At 45.8% G+C, this 18,396-nt stretch overlaps 1 protein-coding gene across 1 annotated transcript in view; it reads left to right on the top strand.

Moving 5' to 3' along the window:
- Positions 1-17,431, top strand: part of LOC138514395 (sodium-coupled monocarboxylate transporter 1-like) — a 146,921-nt gene extending 129,490 nt beyond the window's left edge. Inside the window, exons 13-15 of the mRNA XM_069629876.1 lie at positions 4,705-4,808; positions 12,121-12,215; positions 13,208-17,431. Of these exons, the coding sequence (XP_069485977.1) occupies positions 4,705-4,808; positions 12,121-12,215; positions 13,208-13,339 (331 nt within the window). The 3' untranslated portion in view covers positions 13,340-17,431. The remainder of the gene's footprint in view (positions 1-4,704; positions 4,809-12,120; positions 12,216-13,207) is intronic.
- Positions 17,432-18,396: the final 965 nt, after the last annotated feature.

The raw sequence follows: 18,396 nt of genomic DNA, 5'->3' as shown, positions 1-18,396 counted from the left end.
GTGATGGCACACCAGCTGCAAGGGCAGGCCAGGCAGCACAGACAGCCTTATTCATGAATCATGTAGTGTCAGTGCACGACACTGTTTATTTTCATGTGGCCTCTCTTGCCAATGTATGTGTGTCTTGAAGCTCCTTTCTGAATGGGCACAGCCATCAACTGCGGTAGAATAGTCACGGGGGCTGGGGCATGATGTTTAACAACAAATAAGCACCGAGAGGTACTGCCAGCAATATTATGCAAAACGCGCAGAATGAGGATTGCGAATATGCCAAAGGCCCTAAAACCTTCTGATTTAACCAGAACAAACTGAGCCCAAGTCACCAGGCAACCATCTTTACTCTGCTCTTTTTTGGAAACCATGTTGACATGTCGCGCGCCACCACTGTGCCTGTGCTGGCATGTTGTGAACACATTGTGTTGGGCCAATGCAATGGTGCCCATTGTCTCTTGACCTTGGAAGCGGAACCAGTGGCTGCCGGCAGGTGTCACGAGACGCAGCCAGTCGTCATCAAGGGGCCTTTCCCCAATCCTCCCACTGCAGGCCGCTGCAATCCTTTGCTTTCAGTAGATCGGCCCTTTAAGAAACCCACTCTCTTCTAAACCAAATGGCTCATTTTAGAAGTGCAAATATTTAAGTCTGAACAGCAGAACCTGTTTTTGATGAAAACATAAAAAGCAGATGTTTAACAGCTAAATATTCAACTGTATTATCCTCCCATTTCGTTTAAATAGCGCACAGGTTTACAATATCAATGTAACATGTCTGCTTGAACTGTGACCATTGTCATCTGAGACCTTTCAAGTAACATGCACGCGGAGCACTCCCACCTCAGCCAGCCACTGCTTATTAGTTCCATTTCCCAGTGTCTTCACCGCGTTATGTTATGTTATCGCAATTTATAGAGCGCACGGTCACCCGAAGGTATCATGGCGCTAGTAGAGAAAGTGAGAGCCGGGCCCCGGACGGTCAGAATAAGTAGGTTTTCACCAGCCTTATAAATGCTAGATAGTCTGTGGTATTCTTAACGGCGCCAGAAAGGTCATTCAACAGCGCAGCCGCCGCCGCCACAGTGCCTGCGTCTGATTGCGTGACGGCGCATTCACTCGCTTAGTCCCATTCATCCAAGCACATGTGGACTAGTGTTCTGTGCGGATGCTTAATCGGATTCTATGCGCTGCCTTCCGCTGACAGTGTGTGCTGTCGTTTCTTCCATTTCACTTTTTCACACGCATAGGATTCTGGGACATCCATTTTCTCAGGCTTCCGGATGGATTAGCAGCAAGTCCGCACTTTGCTTTCTTTTTGTTTTGTCTATCAGGGGAACGCTGAAAGTGATTCCTTTGAGCTGAAACTGTTGTCATGGGAAGTGAAGATAGGAGAGAGAGATGCGATGTTAGGAGGGACTGGCAGCCTGTGGGTGCTGTTAGGTTGTTTAACCATCCATCGACCGCCCCTCCTGGCCATATTTGTCTTTATGGCCATTGCCAGCCATTTCCTAACCTTTCTCCAGTGGGTCCTACCCACTGGGGATCTCTTTGAGATAGCTCTATCAAGCAGTATTAGATAGATCCACTGTTTACTTCAGATAATGCATAAAACACATATAAAAAGAACATTAAAAAAAAGTACACAAACATCATCATAAAATCATGCCACCAATATCACATTAAAGATGTCCAGGAGCACTTGGCAATTGCCACATAACCCTATTACGGAATGAATCCATCATGCAAGGCTCTTCTTTTCCCCGCGTGGTGTAAATCCGTACATCGTACAGATCCAGTTTTCGTAAATCTTCATATAGAGGACAAAAGATCACCAGATGGGCCAGGGTTTCGACATCCCCCCAGAAACAAATTAATCTAGTGGACAGCTGCGTATCCACCGTGCAAATGAGTAAACAGTACTTGCATAGCAGGCAGCGTTTACAATTAATATTAGACGCTGCCTACCATGTAAAAAAGAAATTCTGCAACTGGTTGAAGTGGTACAAGCTATCTAGTGCTAATGCCACTGCGAGAACCCTTTACAATATTATTAGAAAGGGAGACACCAAGAAGATTTGGCATATCTTTAACACCAAAGGTAAAGAACATTTGAAATGTATAGTGAATCCCATTGTCACTTTAGTCTGGGAATCATGTTAGGGCCATACATTTTCTGCCCCTACTTTGTCCTACAAATATCCTGGCTCGCTGTCTAGTCTGAGTTTTGACAGGGACTACTTACTGGGCATTATTAAGAAATTCAAAAATCCAGAGCTCCCGGACCCGATGGATTTTCAAATATGGTAAGTTTGGCAAAACTGGAAAGTTGGTCAGATATATTTTTGACTCTCTTTAACCAAATTAGGAAGTCTGGCTTAATTCCTGAATCCTGGAGGTCAGCCCACTTTATACCAATATATAAGTGAGGTAAAAGAGATGATCCAGTGATCTATAGAATACTCTCGCCATTAGATGGACCCAGCAAAATCGCCTCCACCTGTGTACTACACAACATCAAAAAATGGATTGAAGACAAACAGGTCCTTACTGAATTTCAGATGGGGTTCCAAACAGGCCTATCCTGCAACCACAACATATTCATAGTGAACTCCCTTATTCGGCAGGCACATTATAAGCCGGCAGTGCAATTGTCAATTTTATTTGTCGATTTTGCATCTGCCTTCGACACTATTGACTGAGGAATGTTGTGGGATAAAGTGACAGAGTTAGAAATGGCATCAGATCTTCTCTTTGCTGGTCAGTTGCCTCATAACGTAGCCCGAGAGCACGGGGGATTTATCACGATCCATAAAAATAGGAACGAGAGTAAAGCAGGGCTATGTTTTGGCACCTGCCTCATTCAACCTATTGATGGCTGACATTGGTGAACATCTGTCTAAAGTCTACGGCTTTCCCCCAAAGCTGGGTGCCTCAACGATCTTATATCTGACCTATGCAGATGAGCTGGTCATCTTTGATACCACTTACATTGGTCTCGGCAGGAGTGCCACGGCTTTTGATGAATATGCGAGCAATAGCAACCTGACAATAAACATGGAAACATCCAAATGTATGTGTGTTGGAAACGCCCAGAAAGATACATTGAGAGTGGTGACCCCAGGAGGGGCGATGCACAATGGTCAAAGCGATGGCTATCTTGGCTACAAGACGGAATTCCATTCTAAGGAATCCGTAATATTCGAGAAGCGACACTCAAGGGCTTTAGCTACGATGATGTCAATAAGGAACTTTGTGAGTGCCGAAGCAGGATATAGTTCAGGTGGCAGCGTAACACTATGTCATCAGAAATGAATTGCAAGTATTGTCTATGCCTTTGAGGGCTCATAGTCAGATCCCAACAAATTGAATGCAACGTATTTTGGGCCTTTCCAAAGCATCTCTACTTCAAGTCATTCGAATAGAACTTGACCTCAGGGACCACCATTATTGCCGTAGAGGCAAATTATACATCAATAAAATGGGCTCTGATAAGCCGTCGATTCTCTTGTTGCTAAAGGAAGACATTTCTGAGGAGCCCTGTTGAGTGCTAAAGGAAGTTAAAAATAATAATGAGAACTTCTTTTATCAAATACATTGGTCTCCTGATTGGTCGGACGGGTTGGGAGCCTTATAGAGCTCATTTAAAGTGCAACTGGTCACAGAACCACGATTATATAGTGAGTCTCTCTTCACTGAGCACACTTTCTAGACTGTATTTCCCCTACAGAAAACCACACAAATATGTATACCGATTCCCCTGCCCAACCGCTTGACGTATTTTCCTGCTAATGCGACTAAACTAATGACCAGTTTTAGAGGTTCTAGGAGCATGGCTGCATAAACCTAAAGAAGAGCCCGGATCCTGCCTATGCAATGAGTTGGAATCTGTAGAATGATTGAGACATGTCTTAACCTGGTGGACTTTCATGCTAGAACACTACATCAGGTACTACACACAATTGACAGATGGTTGGGTGCAGGGGCATGGTGAATTATTTTGGCTGAACAGTCTGTCAGGATGTGGCATGTCTAGTCCAACTGCCCTCGTACGTCTATGGCAGGCATTTACCTGTCCATTTAAAATAAGATTTGGAAATGAGTTACTTCTTTGCTCTTGATTTTTAAAGTCGTTTTATCATGAATTGTGAATGAAACATATTTTACTCTTATGACAGGATCTCCGTTTTTAGTAAGAGGAAATTATAGGTAATGCCATAATGACTTTCTGTATATTTAATCACTTTTGTGTTATTTTACTTGTTGATGAATATGTTGTATTTAAATATATTTTTTAACTATTTTGTTGTTTTGTGAATAGTTCAATATGTACTGAAAGACAAATAAATTATTGTGATCACCTCCTGCCAATCAAGCATGCTAGGAAGTGTAAACGTGTTTACAATGGATCCCTCTGGAGTCTGCCTGCTCTAAGCCGGGGGGGCTCCGTAGGGATCCCCAGCATTTGGGCCAGCAAAAATGCTGGGGCATTCGTATGGCGTAGAGGAAGGGAGGCGGCGGGAACGCAAGCTGCATGCCGCTGCTCCCCTCCCCCGTACAAATGATTGAAAATGGGGCATGATGTTAATGGAAGGCGTAAAATCTGCCTAATGGAAAATTAGCTCTATAAAGTTGATGGGGGCTCGAGTTCCAATATCACGTGACTTGGAGAAGTAGAGCCTGCATGGTGGCTGACATGTCTGCTTTTGCTTTTCAGGCCTGCGCTGGCGGATAACTGGTACTCGCTGTCCTACCTGTACTTCAGCACCCTGGGGACCTTGGTGACTGTAGCGATTGGCATCATCGCCAGTCTTCTCACAGGTACAGTAAAGGGGGCACTATTCGTCCTCATCGCTGCCACGGTGCGCTGCGGCATAAGTGGGCGCCTTACCAACCTTGTACGCAACGCGTCGTACAGAGAGAGCCATTTGAGTCACAGGTTTGTCTTTTTGTACCTGTACCACATTCTGAATGTTTTACGGCTACATCACAGCAGCTGGCAGCCACGGGGCGTAATATGCACATTTCATGCTGTGGCCCCTAGGGGCAGCCTGCGCTTCCCAGAGGGTAACACTGCGCAGGAGGAGGGCTAGGCTGAGAGAGCAAGCGCCTTGCAGCCCGTTTCCCTTGCATAGTGTACTTCTTTATGTATGGTTCATTTGCATAGCACACACTACAACTGAATTGCCTCTTGGCGCTAGCAAGAGTGAGAGAAAAAAGAAACAGAAGGTTAAAGTGGGCATTTGCATTCAAATAGGAGAGAGCACATAGGTTATTCAGAAAATACTCCCCCAAAGGATACGCAGGTGTGTTAGAAACCAACCGGGCCGGGACCATATGGGCTGGCAGGGACAGCAGCGGGGGGTCTTCCCTCGAGTGTGAAAGGGCTGGAACAGCAGCACTGCAGTGGAACCAGTGTGGATGGGGAGAGATAAACACCAGTTACTGCTTGCACTTGCCAAGTGTACTCTCACTTCCCGACGTCCACAGACCCATCAACGACCCCTAACTCATCAAGGAAAAGGGTCCGGAAGTTAATCCCACTGGCCCTCATTACAACACCGGCGCTAAACCATGGCGCCGGTGTTGGAACGAGTCCGCCATGGTGAAATGGGGAAATACCGCCCCATTCCAAGGTTGGCGGGGCGGTATTTCCCCATTTCCCCATAGCCCTTCCCCATTTTTGCCCTATAAGGCTCAATGGGAATGGGGAAGGCGGCAATTACGGTACCGCAAATTGCGGTACCGTAATTGCCTGCGAGGTCCCTTTGCGGGTCCCTACTTTAACGGCTGGTCCAGATCAGCCGTTAAGGTCGGAAGACGCAAAGGGATCTCGTAATTAGGCGTTAAGGGTTTAACGGCGCGGTCACTTTTTACGGCGCCGTTAACCACTTAGCGCCTGGGTCGTAATGAGGCTAACTGAGTTGACCGGAAGGAACCACGTGCAACGTGATGACCTTGACTGATGGCAGGAGCCTATGAGCAGACCGAGCCTTTTTCTGGAATCCTAGCAGGCCGGCGAGATGCTGATGAGGAGTGACGTTGCCAGGTGAAGCGAGCGGGCAGAGACACACCTTTTTTGGGCTGATGTTGCATGGACATCGCTGCATCTCCTCCTTGATAGCTAGGCCTGTACAAAACAACTGCAGCGTGAACCCTCCTGTACCTCCAGAGCGCAATGAGAACTGTGGAGCCAGTGACTTGTGAGAAGACCCGCACTAATGGCTCCCAGATGAGCCGGAAGCGAGTTCCAGAGGCGGGGCCGAAAACCAAGAAGCACCTGTCTCCAGTAGGATGGCTTGGACGGGAGGCTGCAGGCCACAGGTGTGGATGGGCGAGTGCACCATCTTGAATTGGTTCCTGCATGCAACCGGGGCCAGTGGAGTCTCGGTACCTTTTCAGCTCCAAGATCAAGCACATGGCTGGGTTTTCTTTCTTTTGTAGACAGAGAATTTACAATGATGTGAGACGTGAATACAGAGCAGAACAGTTTTTTTCTTTTTTAATTTATAGTGCGGAGCTTGCAGGTAACAGGGCGCAAGACACTTACACACTCCACACGAACATAAAAGACAGGATTAGATCCAATAGAGGGGAGGGCGGAAGAAATGTATCAAGATTACTTGAACAATTATGTGTTCAGCACTTTTCTGAAGGACTTTAGGTCCGTCTCCAGTCTAAGCGCAGAGGTTTGCCGCTTTTACTGGGAAGGACCGTCCAAGCCCCCTAGAGAGTTGGAAGCCTGGGAAAAGCACCTGCAGCAGTTTGGGGGAGCGAAGCACTCTGGTTGGAATATAGCAGGGAGTCAATCATTTTAGATACAAGGGAGCTGTTCCGAAGACGCACTGTTGGATCATGGTACATACTTTGAAGCTTGTGCGTTCCTGTATCCTGTATCGGAAGCCAGTGAAGGCCCCTCCTATGATCCAAGAGGTTAACCTTTCTTGTGAGTTTTTTAACAACGTGCACAGCGCTATTCCAAATCATCTGGCATGTTTTCAAGTTGCAAAGTGAGGCTCCGATTAGTATTTAAACAAAAAAAAATAAAAAAAAATGGTTCACAAAAAGAAAAGACACTTTCATTTCATTAGAACCTTTACAAATTATTTATCAACTAATACCATTTAACATTCCCAAAAATTAGGAAATTAGACCAAATAAAAATAGTTTAAAAAGAATTAATAACCATTTGCACACATTGATTTCAATAAAATAAGTCCATTCTCCCCACTTCTTGAAACTCAACGTGGGGTAATTACCCCCCATCTCCTTTTGTTTGCAAATTACTTTCCGAACAATAAAAGAGTACATTTGACCTTCCCCTTTACCCAGCATTCCACAATAGTATTCACATGATCTAGTTTTCCTTGATGTGGGTCAAGCTACCCCCCAAGCCCTCAGCCCTTAACCAAGTCATTTCCCAACATAGTTAATTTAGCAGGTTTGGATTTCCCAATATTTCAACCCCTGTTGCCGATAGCTGGATTTCTTGGCCTGCAATCATTCTTTCCAAAAGATGCTCCGAGACAAGGCCCACCTCCTTATGTGTGAATCTTCTTAATTTCGCTAGCCTCAGGGGCCAAGTCCCTTCACACTCCATTAGGATATGACGGAGTGATTGGAGTCTTGGATCGGAGCACACTTTACATAGTTTGACCGCAAGATCTTCCTGCTTTCTTATTGCCAAGACCTCCCCATTGGGGACCAAGTTCAATCACACCCGTAAAAAGTTGGATCTTATTCTGGGGTCAGGGTATTTTACTAGGTAACGTGGCAAATGGGCAACATTTTTTTCTGCCTTCAGAAACGCATACACGGCTTTGAGCGTCTCACCAAAGAGGTGGTTTTAATCCAGTCTAACCGCTCCAAGTCCCGTTTTACCTTGAGAGGGTTGGTTATCAGAGTTTCAAAATCTGAATTTACTCTGTCCAGTATGTTATTTGTTTTTAAATCCAGCCCTCTCAAGATTCTGGATTTTAAGCCTTTCAAGTGACCTCTAAAATGTTCATACAGGGAGTCCGTTTATGGCACATTATCTCTCTATGTAACACGATTAACTTCCATTCTGCACAGCATTCTAAAGAGACAAGGCCTAGTACAAACCGCAAGTTCCAACCAGGTGTATTCATAGGGAGGTTAAGAGAGACTTTCCAAATTCTACCTTCTATTCTGGCCCAATTTGCACTCCAGAGTAAGGGTTTCTCTTCTAAGCCATACAAAATAACCAGAATTATTTTGGCTACATAATATTTGATCAATGGCAAGATGGAAGATTTGCAATATTTAGCTTTGATTTCTTTCATTTGGGGGATCAGTTCATAAGCCTTGGAAAAGATACCATATTCCTGATTTCTCGGGCTGGCATAGATCCGATTAGTAGTGAATTACAGTAGTCGAGACTGCACAATTATTTTCTCCGATGTAGGGATGGATGTTTTTAAGCAGCCGGAGGTAGTAATTGCAATTCTGGCTCACCTGGTTAACATAAGCATCGCATTCAGTGAGGCCTCCAACTGAATGCACAGGCGTTTGACCTTGTTTTGTGCTTGGAAGATATTGCTCCCAATTTGGAAACCTTTTTGACCGGCGCTGAGCTAAGCTAATGCCTGCCGAGACCCATAAGTGAGGAGCTCCGTTTTGCATTGCCAGTTATTGATCGATTCGATCACGCACATTGGTTAGGACGGCAGAGGCATGGATGTGGTCACAGCTAATTCCCAGAACTAGCTGGATATCGTTGCCATAGTTTGTAAAAATATATCCAAGCCCACCAGGAGCGAGCACAGTGGCCTGATGTAAAGATTGAAAACAATGGGCGATAGACATGTAGTTAGACAGAATCCTGTGCAGTGCCCTTAGGGACCACTACACACAATTAAGACTACAGGTGGCACTACAAGTTCACCCTTGGTACAAGCCTGTACTACACTGTTAAAGTGGTAGCCGTAGCGGAGCAGCCAGACTTATCTCAAGAGTATATGAGCAGTAGTAGAGATTACACAAAGGACCACAGTTACTGAGACTCAAGCAAACACCTACTCAAGTTTCTGGTTGAAAAGTAAAAGTAAATTTATTTCTAGACCATCTGCTCGTTAAACACTTGACTTCTAATAATGTAAAACCACACGTAAAATACACTACACACAACCAATTCACTTTGTGCAGTAAATTTGGTTTTTACAGACCGGTGTTGTGAAACAAAGACGTTACCGGAGGGACAGATGCGATCACTTTTTGACAGTAATAACAGTTTGGTTTTACTAAAGATACGCGTACAATCGGGAAGAAATGTTACCGGAGTTAAAACACACTTAGCACACGAATCAACACAAGAGAGTTGGGGATAAAAATCATAGGCAATACTTTTGTCAAGGCAGATAGAATCAGAGGTCACTTCCCTACAGGTGAATACAAGTCAACAGGCCTGCACCAGTGTCAAGTGGAACAGGGCTCCTGTTGTCGAGGATCTCACGATTCGAGATTGCCAGGAGTACTTGGATATTGTCATAAGAGAAAGCAAAAGTTATAAAAGGGAAGGAAGATAAGGACAAGCGTTTGGTGAGGAGAAAAGGGATTCACCCTAGTTCCTCGAGGTCAGAAACAGTACCTTATTCAATTGAAGAAGAGCTGGTGCCACGGCAGTTGTCCCTGGTAGTTTCTGCAGACTCACGGTTCCTGTGACTTCAGTCGTGGGGACAAGAAGGATGACGTCTGGAGTGATCTGCACTACCCAGGGATGAAGCCAGCAGCAGCAAAAGCAACAGTGAATAAAAGGAGCGCTCCTTTAAAACAGGAGAGGCTCTTCAGTCCACTACAGCTGTGTGCAGCGATTTCGACCAAGAAGAGGATCCTCTGCCCGCGGAAGATGAGCTGGTTAATCTCACCAAGCTCAAGGGAAGAAAACTCCGGACTCGATCTTCTCTTGTCGAAGTGTAGATAGCTCAGGACTGCAGCAGGGCTCCACCGGGACTCGGTAGTTGCAGCAGCCGTCTTCTTCTCCGCTTCTCTTCGGTTCCTTGCAGTTCGAGTGGCGACTCTGACTTCCAGCCCAAGAGTCCTGCCTTTTATGCAAAAATCCCCCATTCACACAGCCTGGCTGTCAAATCACCCAGCAGGGGGGTTGTCCGGCCTGGACAACCACCTTAGCCAATCATGACAAAGTGCGACTTGGGTTTCCAAGGATACCCTGTGCAGGGGGTGACTACACCCCTCCCTCACATTCAGCCGACCTAGACACCCAGGCGCCAAAAGGAGGGCTTCTTGAGAGAAGCCCGCCAAAAGACGGTGAACAAATAAGGCAAACCTGGTTTGCAACGCAAAGTAAAACACAAGAAGGACTTTAACAAAAAGAAATGGCGAATAAACCCAACCGGAGCCAAAAGAAAGAGTATTTGGTCAAGCAGGTTTATGTTTGAGGCTACTATGATAGCCTGGAACAGTACCACGTTTATATAATATAATCGCGGTAGAAAAGTTAGGGTAGATACCACTGCCACCAGCCAAGTCTAAATGTTAAAAGAGCAAAACAAAGCTCAGAGAGGCACAGACAAAAAGGGATCAGAATTAACCCTTTCCAGTACTCCATGTAAGATGGGGTGTACTGGGTCTGTAGTTTTAAATGACTATGTAAAGTAAATGGCAACTTTACCTGTTTCTGGGGGACAGTAGTCAGCCCCAGGACATGGAGTCGGGGGAAGTCTTAAAGACAACCCCGTGTTACTGCATGGAAGGTGCTGTGTAACACACATGAAAAGTGGGGTTCATGGAGTTGGGCCCTCCAGAGCCCACTATCACACAAACAGTAAAAATATGCATGGCAAAACACAGGTAAGAGTGGGGAAAAGGCTCACACTCTTACCAAGTGGAAAAAATAAACTCCAGAAGTCCAGCAAAGCTGCTGGGTGACTCACTAGGTGAGGGAAATTAGCCATAGAATGAGAATTCTTCCTAACACATGCCCCTTGAGGTACCCCACATCGGATAGGTGCAGTTAGGGAGAAGGCAGAACCCCACTGAATTCTTGATTCCCGATTTGCCAGTAACAGTAATCCTGTCTTGAGTTGATTAAACCCCAAACCTACTGAGTTCATGCAAAAGATGGCATCATCCAAATTCAAACCCCACCTTGTTGCCCACACTCTTCGTAGACAATGTATCATTTTATTTCTCACTTCCTGACCATCTCCCAGACCGTGGCCTCGTGCCCCCTCAAGAAAGGTTCTGCCCAACCGCCTTCCAAAACCTGGTACATTGACAGACCCAAAGCTCTCAAAAAGAAATGCCGCACAGTAGAGACTGTTTGGCACCAATGCTACAGGCCGATAAATGAAAAGGCTGAGTCAGAGGCTTGACTCTGACGTGAACCAAGACGTGGATGGGAGCTATATCCTTGAGACTAGGTTTCAGCCGCCAAGAAAGCAGCTGGGCGCTATATCCCTAGGACGACGATGTTGCATTTAGGACACCTGGGGGAAACAAGTATAGCTAACATAGGCAGCTATAATGCATTCTTATTTATCCCATCCTGACACTGCTGAACAGGGGCCTTGCTGGGGGGGCTGAGGGGGCTGTAGCCCCTGATCTTTTGGTTGTAGCCCCGGATAGAATCTCAGGAGCTACAGCCAAAAGACTAGCTAGCCCCCAGTCCCAACAGTACCGACATCAGCTTAGCCCCGGGTCTTTTCCAGACCTAGCAACTCCCCTGCTGCTGAAGTACACCAACCTCTGGAAGGCAGACTCCTTTTTTATCATAAATAAACCCCAAGCCCAACAGGTGTGTATTCAAACCTCTCCTATTAATAAATACGTTGTTGAACGTTGTATCCACAAGACACTTGTTGTGTTGGTCTACAACGAGTGCCTGGAATTGTACCCTCCACTGCACAGTGAATCCTTTTGGATTCGATAAACCATCAATCCTGCAGCTTGGAACACCAGCACAGCATGTACTTTATTGGCACACATACTGTGCACAGTAAACAGGACCATTGCCTTAGTGTGCATCTAAGGGGCGGGCTCATTATTGCCAGTGATTCTTAACTCGGGACTGAAGCAGGCCTGGATTCTTACTGCTATCAGAAATAATCGGACGCAGGCTTCTGATTTCAATGTTTCTGCTCTGGCTCTTCTGCAGGTGGACTGAAGCAATCTGTGAATCCAGACTTCCTACTGAACAAGCAGGACTTCGACTACATCTACAACTTCATGGCATACTGCAGAGGCAGCAAAGTAAGTAGTCTAGGAATCTGTCACTCTTGGGCTGTCCATGTCAGGGTGGTGTATGCGATCGCTGGACGATCAGGGACCACTTCCTGCACCCTATGGTGCAACCTCTGGGAGAGTAGCAATTGTCTTGGGCAGGGGTCAAATAACTTTTCTCACAATACATTTGAGATCTGAATAAAGGCAAATGATTGCGATTAAGGTTGTGCTTGGAACCACTTCTCGCCTTTCGTCCTAGATCTAGCAATGGGCCTCATTACAACCCAGGCGGTAAGTTCCCTACTTTACCACCATGGTGTACACTCTGTTTACACCATGTGGTTGGCGGATTTACCGCCCCATTCCAAGGTGAGTGGGGCGGTAACTCCCCATTCCCCATTTACCCTTCCCCATTCCCATTTTTGCCCCATAGGGCATAATGGGAGTGGGGAAGGCACGGGTTAGCGCCTTGCATTGCATTTGCTAAAAGCAGGCGTTAAAATGGTAATCAGGCGTTAAGGGTTAACGGCGCCGACGGCGCCTTTTAACCCTTACCGCCTGGGTTGTAATGAGGCCCAATGTGTTTGTGGATAATTGAGCACAGCTAAAGAGACAGCCGTGGTAGGGCGGCATGTTTCGGTTTTTCACCACGTGACGAGTCCACTCGAATGATCTTCATGGGATTACGATGGCATGAATGTGGCCGGCACCTGAGCTTAGCCTCCAAACACCTTTCTATAAAGTACACCAAGCTGAAGAAGTACATCCTACTAAGCATTTATTCAGGTAGTATTGAGGGAAGCTCCACCCACTTACCATATTACCGTAAGCCCAAAATGTGTGCTGGGAAGTCAGCAGGTCCTTCTAGTGAAGAAAGAACGCCCCAGGGATTCCCAAGAAGGAAGCTGCCACGGACCCGAGCGGGATGTTACTAAATTCATAGAACTTTCTAGAAGTGTAATTGTCTTGTAAGAAACCATCGCCATGCCACTAAATTATTTGTTATCTTCTTATTTTAGACGGAGAAAGTGCAAGTTTTGAAGTGGAACCCGCACCCCGATACTGAAAACGGGACTGACAATCCCGCCTTCAACAGCTATGAAATGGACATCACAGAAGAACCCGAGAAAGCCAATGGGGTCCCCCAATGAGGAATCTCGCCTACCGGATGCTGACCGTAGAGGGCGATGTTTGGTGCTTCACCTTAAAATACCAAAAACGAGATGACGATGTGCTGGTTGTCGATTAGCACAAGTGCTCCAACTACCAGAGAAGACTGATGGGCAAAGGCAAAGACACCAGTAGAAACGTTTTTTTTTTTTATCGTGCCTGTTGGTATCATTGGTATCTTTTCAAGATATGGCAGAAGCGCCACGCTGCTGTAAGAAACACCCACAATTGGACAGAACAAGTTGTGCTTTTGAAGACAGCAAGTGTATTTTCTTCCATGCTGCGTAACAGAGCATTTCAGAGGAGTAAGGGGGCATGGATGATAGTGTCTTATTCATTGAAGAGATGCCCGAACTAGTCTTATTTTCAAACCAAGTACAGTTGTAACCCTGCATTGCAAGGGTCCTCTGGCAGCGCTGAGAAGAAGCCCATATTCCCCATGCCAGCTTTGAAGGCTCTTCTTCCTGACTACGATTGATAGCAACGAGTACAAAAGCAATTTGATGTACACGTTTTTATTTTCATTTTGTAATCCCCCCATCCCTGATCAAATTTCTTCTAACAATATTTCCTAGTTACAGAACTTTGCGGATCATACTTGTGCAAATGGGTGGAGGATCTACGAGATCCCAAAAGGATTGCCCGAGGAATCATACTGATCGAAAGCCCAAAACGACTTGATCTGTTCAATTGAATCCAGCCTCACTAGCGGAGGTCGCCGTTGCTTCGGAAGAGGAGAGCACTTTTACAGTGGCTCAGAGGGTCTCTACGATCTTGGGGACAGTGAACAAGCTCCGGTCAAGGCTGCCCCCTTCGCTTGCTGCGTCCTACCATGGCTTCCATCTGGATAATGTGATGGGGCTTCAGCCTTCTAAATGTGCTTAAGAAACAGCTTATTGGGGTCTAGTTTCAAAGCAGATCCATCTTTCCATGGAACTCTTTTTTCCACCCTTCTTCTGCTCACATTTTCGTGAGCCGACCTGTAAGTGTTGCTCTTTCCTGTGTCTGGGACCTATTTCTACTACATATCAGAGGCACTGAAAATGTTGGTGCAAGTGCGGCTTCTAAGATTTATCCTTTCCAGACGCATTTTTGCAGGATGGTAAATGCCTCCAGAATGTACCTCACATTCGAATTCCTGAACATGATCTGCCTTTTAGGGAATTTGAATGATACATTTATTTAAGCAGGTTTGTTTTACATTTTTGAGTGTTTTTTATTAAAATGCTGGTTTATGTTTTTTGTAATTGTCATAGGCACCGTGAGGCCACTTCTTAGAATATTCTGGTATTCTGGGTCTCATTCCGAGGGGCGGCGCAGTACATTTTTGCCAGTTATTCTGCTATTACCACTTTTTTTAGCCGGTCACAGGATTACCACCAGTTTTACCACAGTACAAAATCCTGTGTTTGGAAGTGGAGTGGAGGAAGCATTGCCCCCGCTACTCATAATCCCATCGTAAATCTGTGGGACCGAGTGGCTTCACTGTACAAGAAAACAAAACAGTTAGGCTTGATTTGTGTAGGCTGGGGCACACTAAATACAACTGTACGAAGCTATCACACACTGCTCAGTTGTTTGCAAGACTCACAACAGGAAGCATCCTGGATTATAATACGGTTTGACATACAGAGGAACAGTGATTTACATGGAGCAATGTACTTTTCATCCACAATTTGGCTTGTCCACCCCACTGCAGTGTATGGATGTTTGAAGCAACTTTCAAACTCTATTTCGAGGTTCTCCAGATATTTTAGATAAATAATATCCTTATTAGACACCTCTCTCTCTGCCGTATAATAGAAATTATGAAATGGTGGCGTTGCTCTAGAAAATGACGGATATAAATATGCACTCCTTAATATTCACTAAAAATGCTTCTTTGGGTAGATGCTCAGGACAGACATCCTGAAGGCCTTCAATTGACCAGTTAAGGTAAGGACGGCCCCTTACCCTCCCAGACAGCCCACAAAGCTAGACTCGTACAGGATTCGTGCCCATAGACTGTTCTGCTATTTGGTGCCAGGAGTCGAGGCACATTGAGCCTAATCACGAGTTTGGTGGTAATGTTCAGAATCAACCTCCAACCCTATAGTACGGTGGTGCGCTGAGGCGGCTGACAAGTGTCTCTTCCAGAATGACTGCCGCTCTACCGCTGTTTTTACTGCACTGCCGTACTTATAATGTGGCCTTTGTCTTCAAAGTTCGGGCCTTGAGGTTGAGAACCGTTCTCTCTGGAGATATATTCAGCATGACTTCAGACAGCTGCCCGAGTCATGCTTCTCCTAGTAAATGTCAGACTCCACCTAGCCACGCCGGAGCATAGCATCCTCTCTCGCAGGGGGCACAGATATGTTGCCCCGAGTCATGCTTCTCCTAGTAAATGTCGTACTCCACCTAGCCACGCCGGAGCATAGCATCCTCTCTCGCAGGGGGCACAGATATGTTGCCCCGAGTCATGCTTCTCCTAGTAAATGTCGTACTCCACCTAGCCACGCCGGAGCATAGCATCCTCTCTCGCAGGGGGCACAGATATGTTGCCCCGAGTCATGTTTCTCCTAGTAAATGTCGTACTCCACCTAGCCACGCCGGAGCATAGCATCCTCTCTCGCAGGGGGCACAGATATGTTGCTCATATATAGTACCTGGAGCTGTGTGTAACTGCACCTTGACACACTCCATTCACATAAGTCTGGAGGATATGTGCGCATTTCACAAGTATATATATATATACACACATATTGTGTAACAGGGTTTGGCAGAAAGAAATTGTCCCAATAGCGCTATTACGTAAGATTACATTTATTAAAGTTGTGTGCAGGCACCAGTTGACCTGCAGTCCATTGCAAGCATGTCGGCCTATACAACAATGCAGACTTTAAATTCACTATTAATGCACATTTTATTGTATACTTGTGCATTGCAGTTTTTTCAGGCTGAAAACGGATTGTGGTACTGTGACATACTCCAGAGCTTATTATACAAAGTGCTGAGTCTTTACCTCTATAAAGCGCTAATGAAAACTGAAGACAGCAGGTCGTAGGTCTACTTTCTCCATAATTCTGTTTTTCCCTTTTTGTGATTTAATTGAAAGTCACACACATTTTTTTGTTCAAATAGTTCCACCCCTTAAAATCCTGGTGACCATTATTAATATTGTTTTACTCAGGGGAGGAGAAACACATTTTGGAATTTGGGTAATCTGCTTGTGATTGCCACTGCAAGAAGGTCCTTTCCTCTAACAGAGACTCATCAGATGAAAGGACTCACCTGATGTAACAGGCCTAGGGCATGAGTGTGCCACCCGTGCAGTGCCTACGTTTGCCAGACGGCAAGAAGGTTCAGCCTAACATACCCAGCTCTATTCAGCTTGCACAAGAATGGCGTACGGCATTGCAGCTCTTTGCAATCTGGCTCATGAAGCAACTTGTCACGGCATACATGCCAACCCTCCCGATTTAGGCGGGAGACTCCCGATTTTTAAGTGAAAAATATTGCTATTTTTCATGGTCTCCCACATAAAATAACTGAAGCCCCAATGCATTGCTATGGGGAAATATACGTCTCCCGATTTCCCTGCGGAAATCTCCCGCCCGGGTGCATCTGCATGTTGGCATGTATGCACCTGCAAGCGGTCCTCCAATGAATCATCATTAGAAGAAAGAACCCAGCAACGCTGCTTGCATCACATGACACGCCGGCCGGCACGGGACTGTGAAGGGGTGGGCGGTTATCCATGTGTGTGTACCATTGTCCCCTCACAATGCACACCATCAATTTTTGGCACCTATGTGTGAAAACTAAAAATGCATGAAACATTACAATCTAGCACCATTTATGAACATGACAACATGATGCTTTGCACAGATGATTTTTCCAAAAGAGGAATTTCATTCCTCCCTTTCATGTTTTATACCTCAACACCCAAAAATGTACATAGTATTAAATGCGTTTCTATTACCATATATGTTTGTAACATTTAACCTTAGTATGGACATATATAAACAAAGGCTGAAAGCCAGCACCACATATTTGCATTATTTGTAAAATAAAAGCATTATTTTTGTGTATGCTTTAATGACTGTTTAGGCTTTCATTTGAAGGAATTAACCCAACATTTAATTTCGGAGACTCCCGATTATTAGGTGAAAAGTATTGCTATTTTTGCACGATCTCCCGCCTAAAATAATTGTAGCACCAATGCATTCCTATGGGGAAATATGCGTCTCCCGATTTCCCTGTGGAAAAATCCCTCCCAGGTGCGTCTGAATGTTGGCATGTATGATACAGTGCTCTCTAGCAATCTGTGTCCTGTTGGGGCAGGCTGACCTGTAATGTCCATTGGGAGATATCGATCTCTCGATCTCTCTCGATCTCTCTCTCTCTCGCTATCTCTCTCTCTCGCTATCTCTCTCGCTATCTCTCTCTCGACCTCTCTCTCGACCTCTCTCTCGACCTCTCTCTCGACCTCTCTCTCTAATACCACTGCTCCAGCAGACTTTCTTTGTAGACAAGGTGCTCAGGCAAAGAATTTGTTTGCAGCAAATGGTAAAAGAAAGCAAGTGGGGTCTTGCAAGTCACTGGGGTCTCTTAAGGCAAGCCAGGGTGACTGGCCTACCTCAAATGCATTTAGTTCTGGTTCTGGGGGCTCAATAACATTGATCCACACTTCTAGGTGTTTGCTGAACTGGTGATTCTGTGTCGGTTTCATGAGCTGGGCGACTAGGTCCAACACATGGTGCAGCCCAAGAATCAATGGCATGTGGCATGAAGAAACTTGGTGCAGGCAGGCGATGTCTGGATCTTTGTAGCTTAGAAGCCGATTAAGGCAGTACCAGGGCCCAGGGTTCTTCATGGACTTCTGGATTGCTGGGAGGCCCAGCCCAGGGTCTCCAGGGGAGAGGGGAGTCCTTTCTCACTGCCCCTACCAACTAGGAAGGTTTGACTAGAGCACATGCAGGGGTTCCATCACCTCCAGTGGCTGGGTCCTTGGTACAAGTGCCTTAGTTGCAGTAGGCCTCATCTACACTTCAAATTC

The sequence above is a fragment of the Ambystoma mexicanum genome, chromosome 12 (assembly GCF_040938575.1).
Source record: "Ambystoma mexicanum isolate Mex_15411 chromosome 12, UKY_AmexF1_1, whole genome shotgun sequence".
NCBI classification, from domain to species: Eukaryota; Metazoa; Chordata; class Amphibia; order Caudata; family Ambystomatidae; genus Ambystoma; species Ambystoma mexicanum.
The sequence above is the reverse complement of the archived record's forward strand: the minus strand, read 5'-3'. Positions and strand labels throughout refer to the sequence as shown.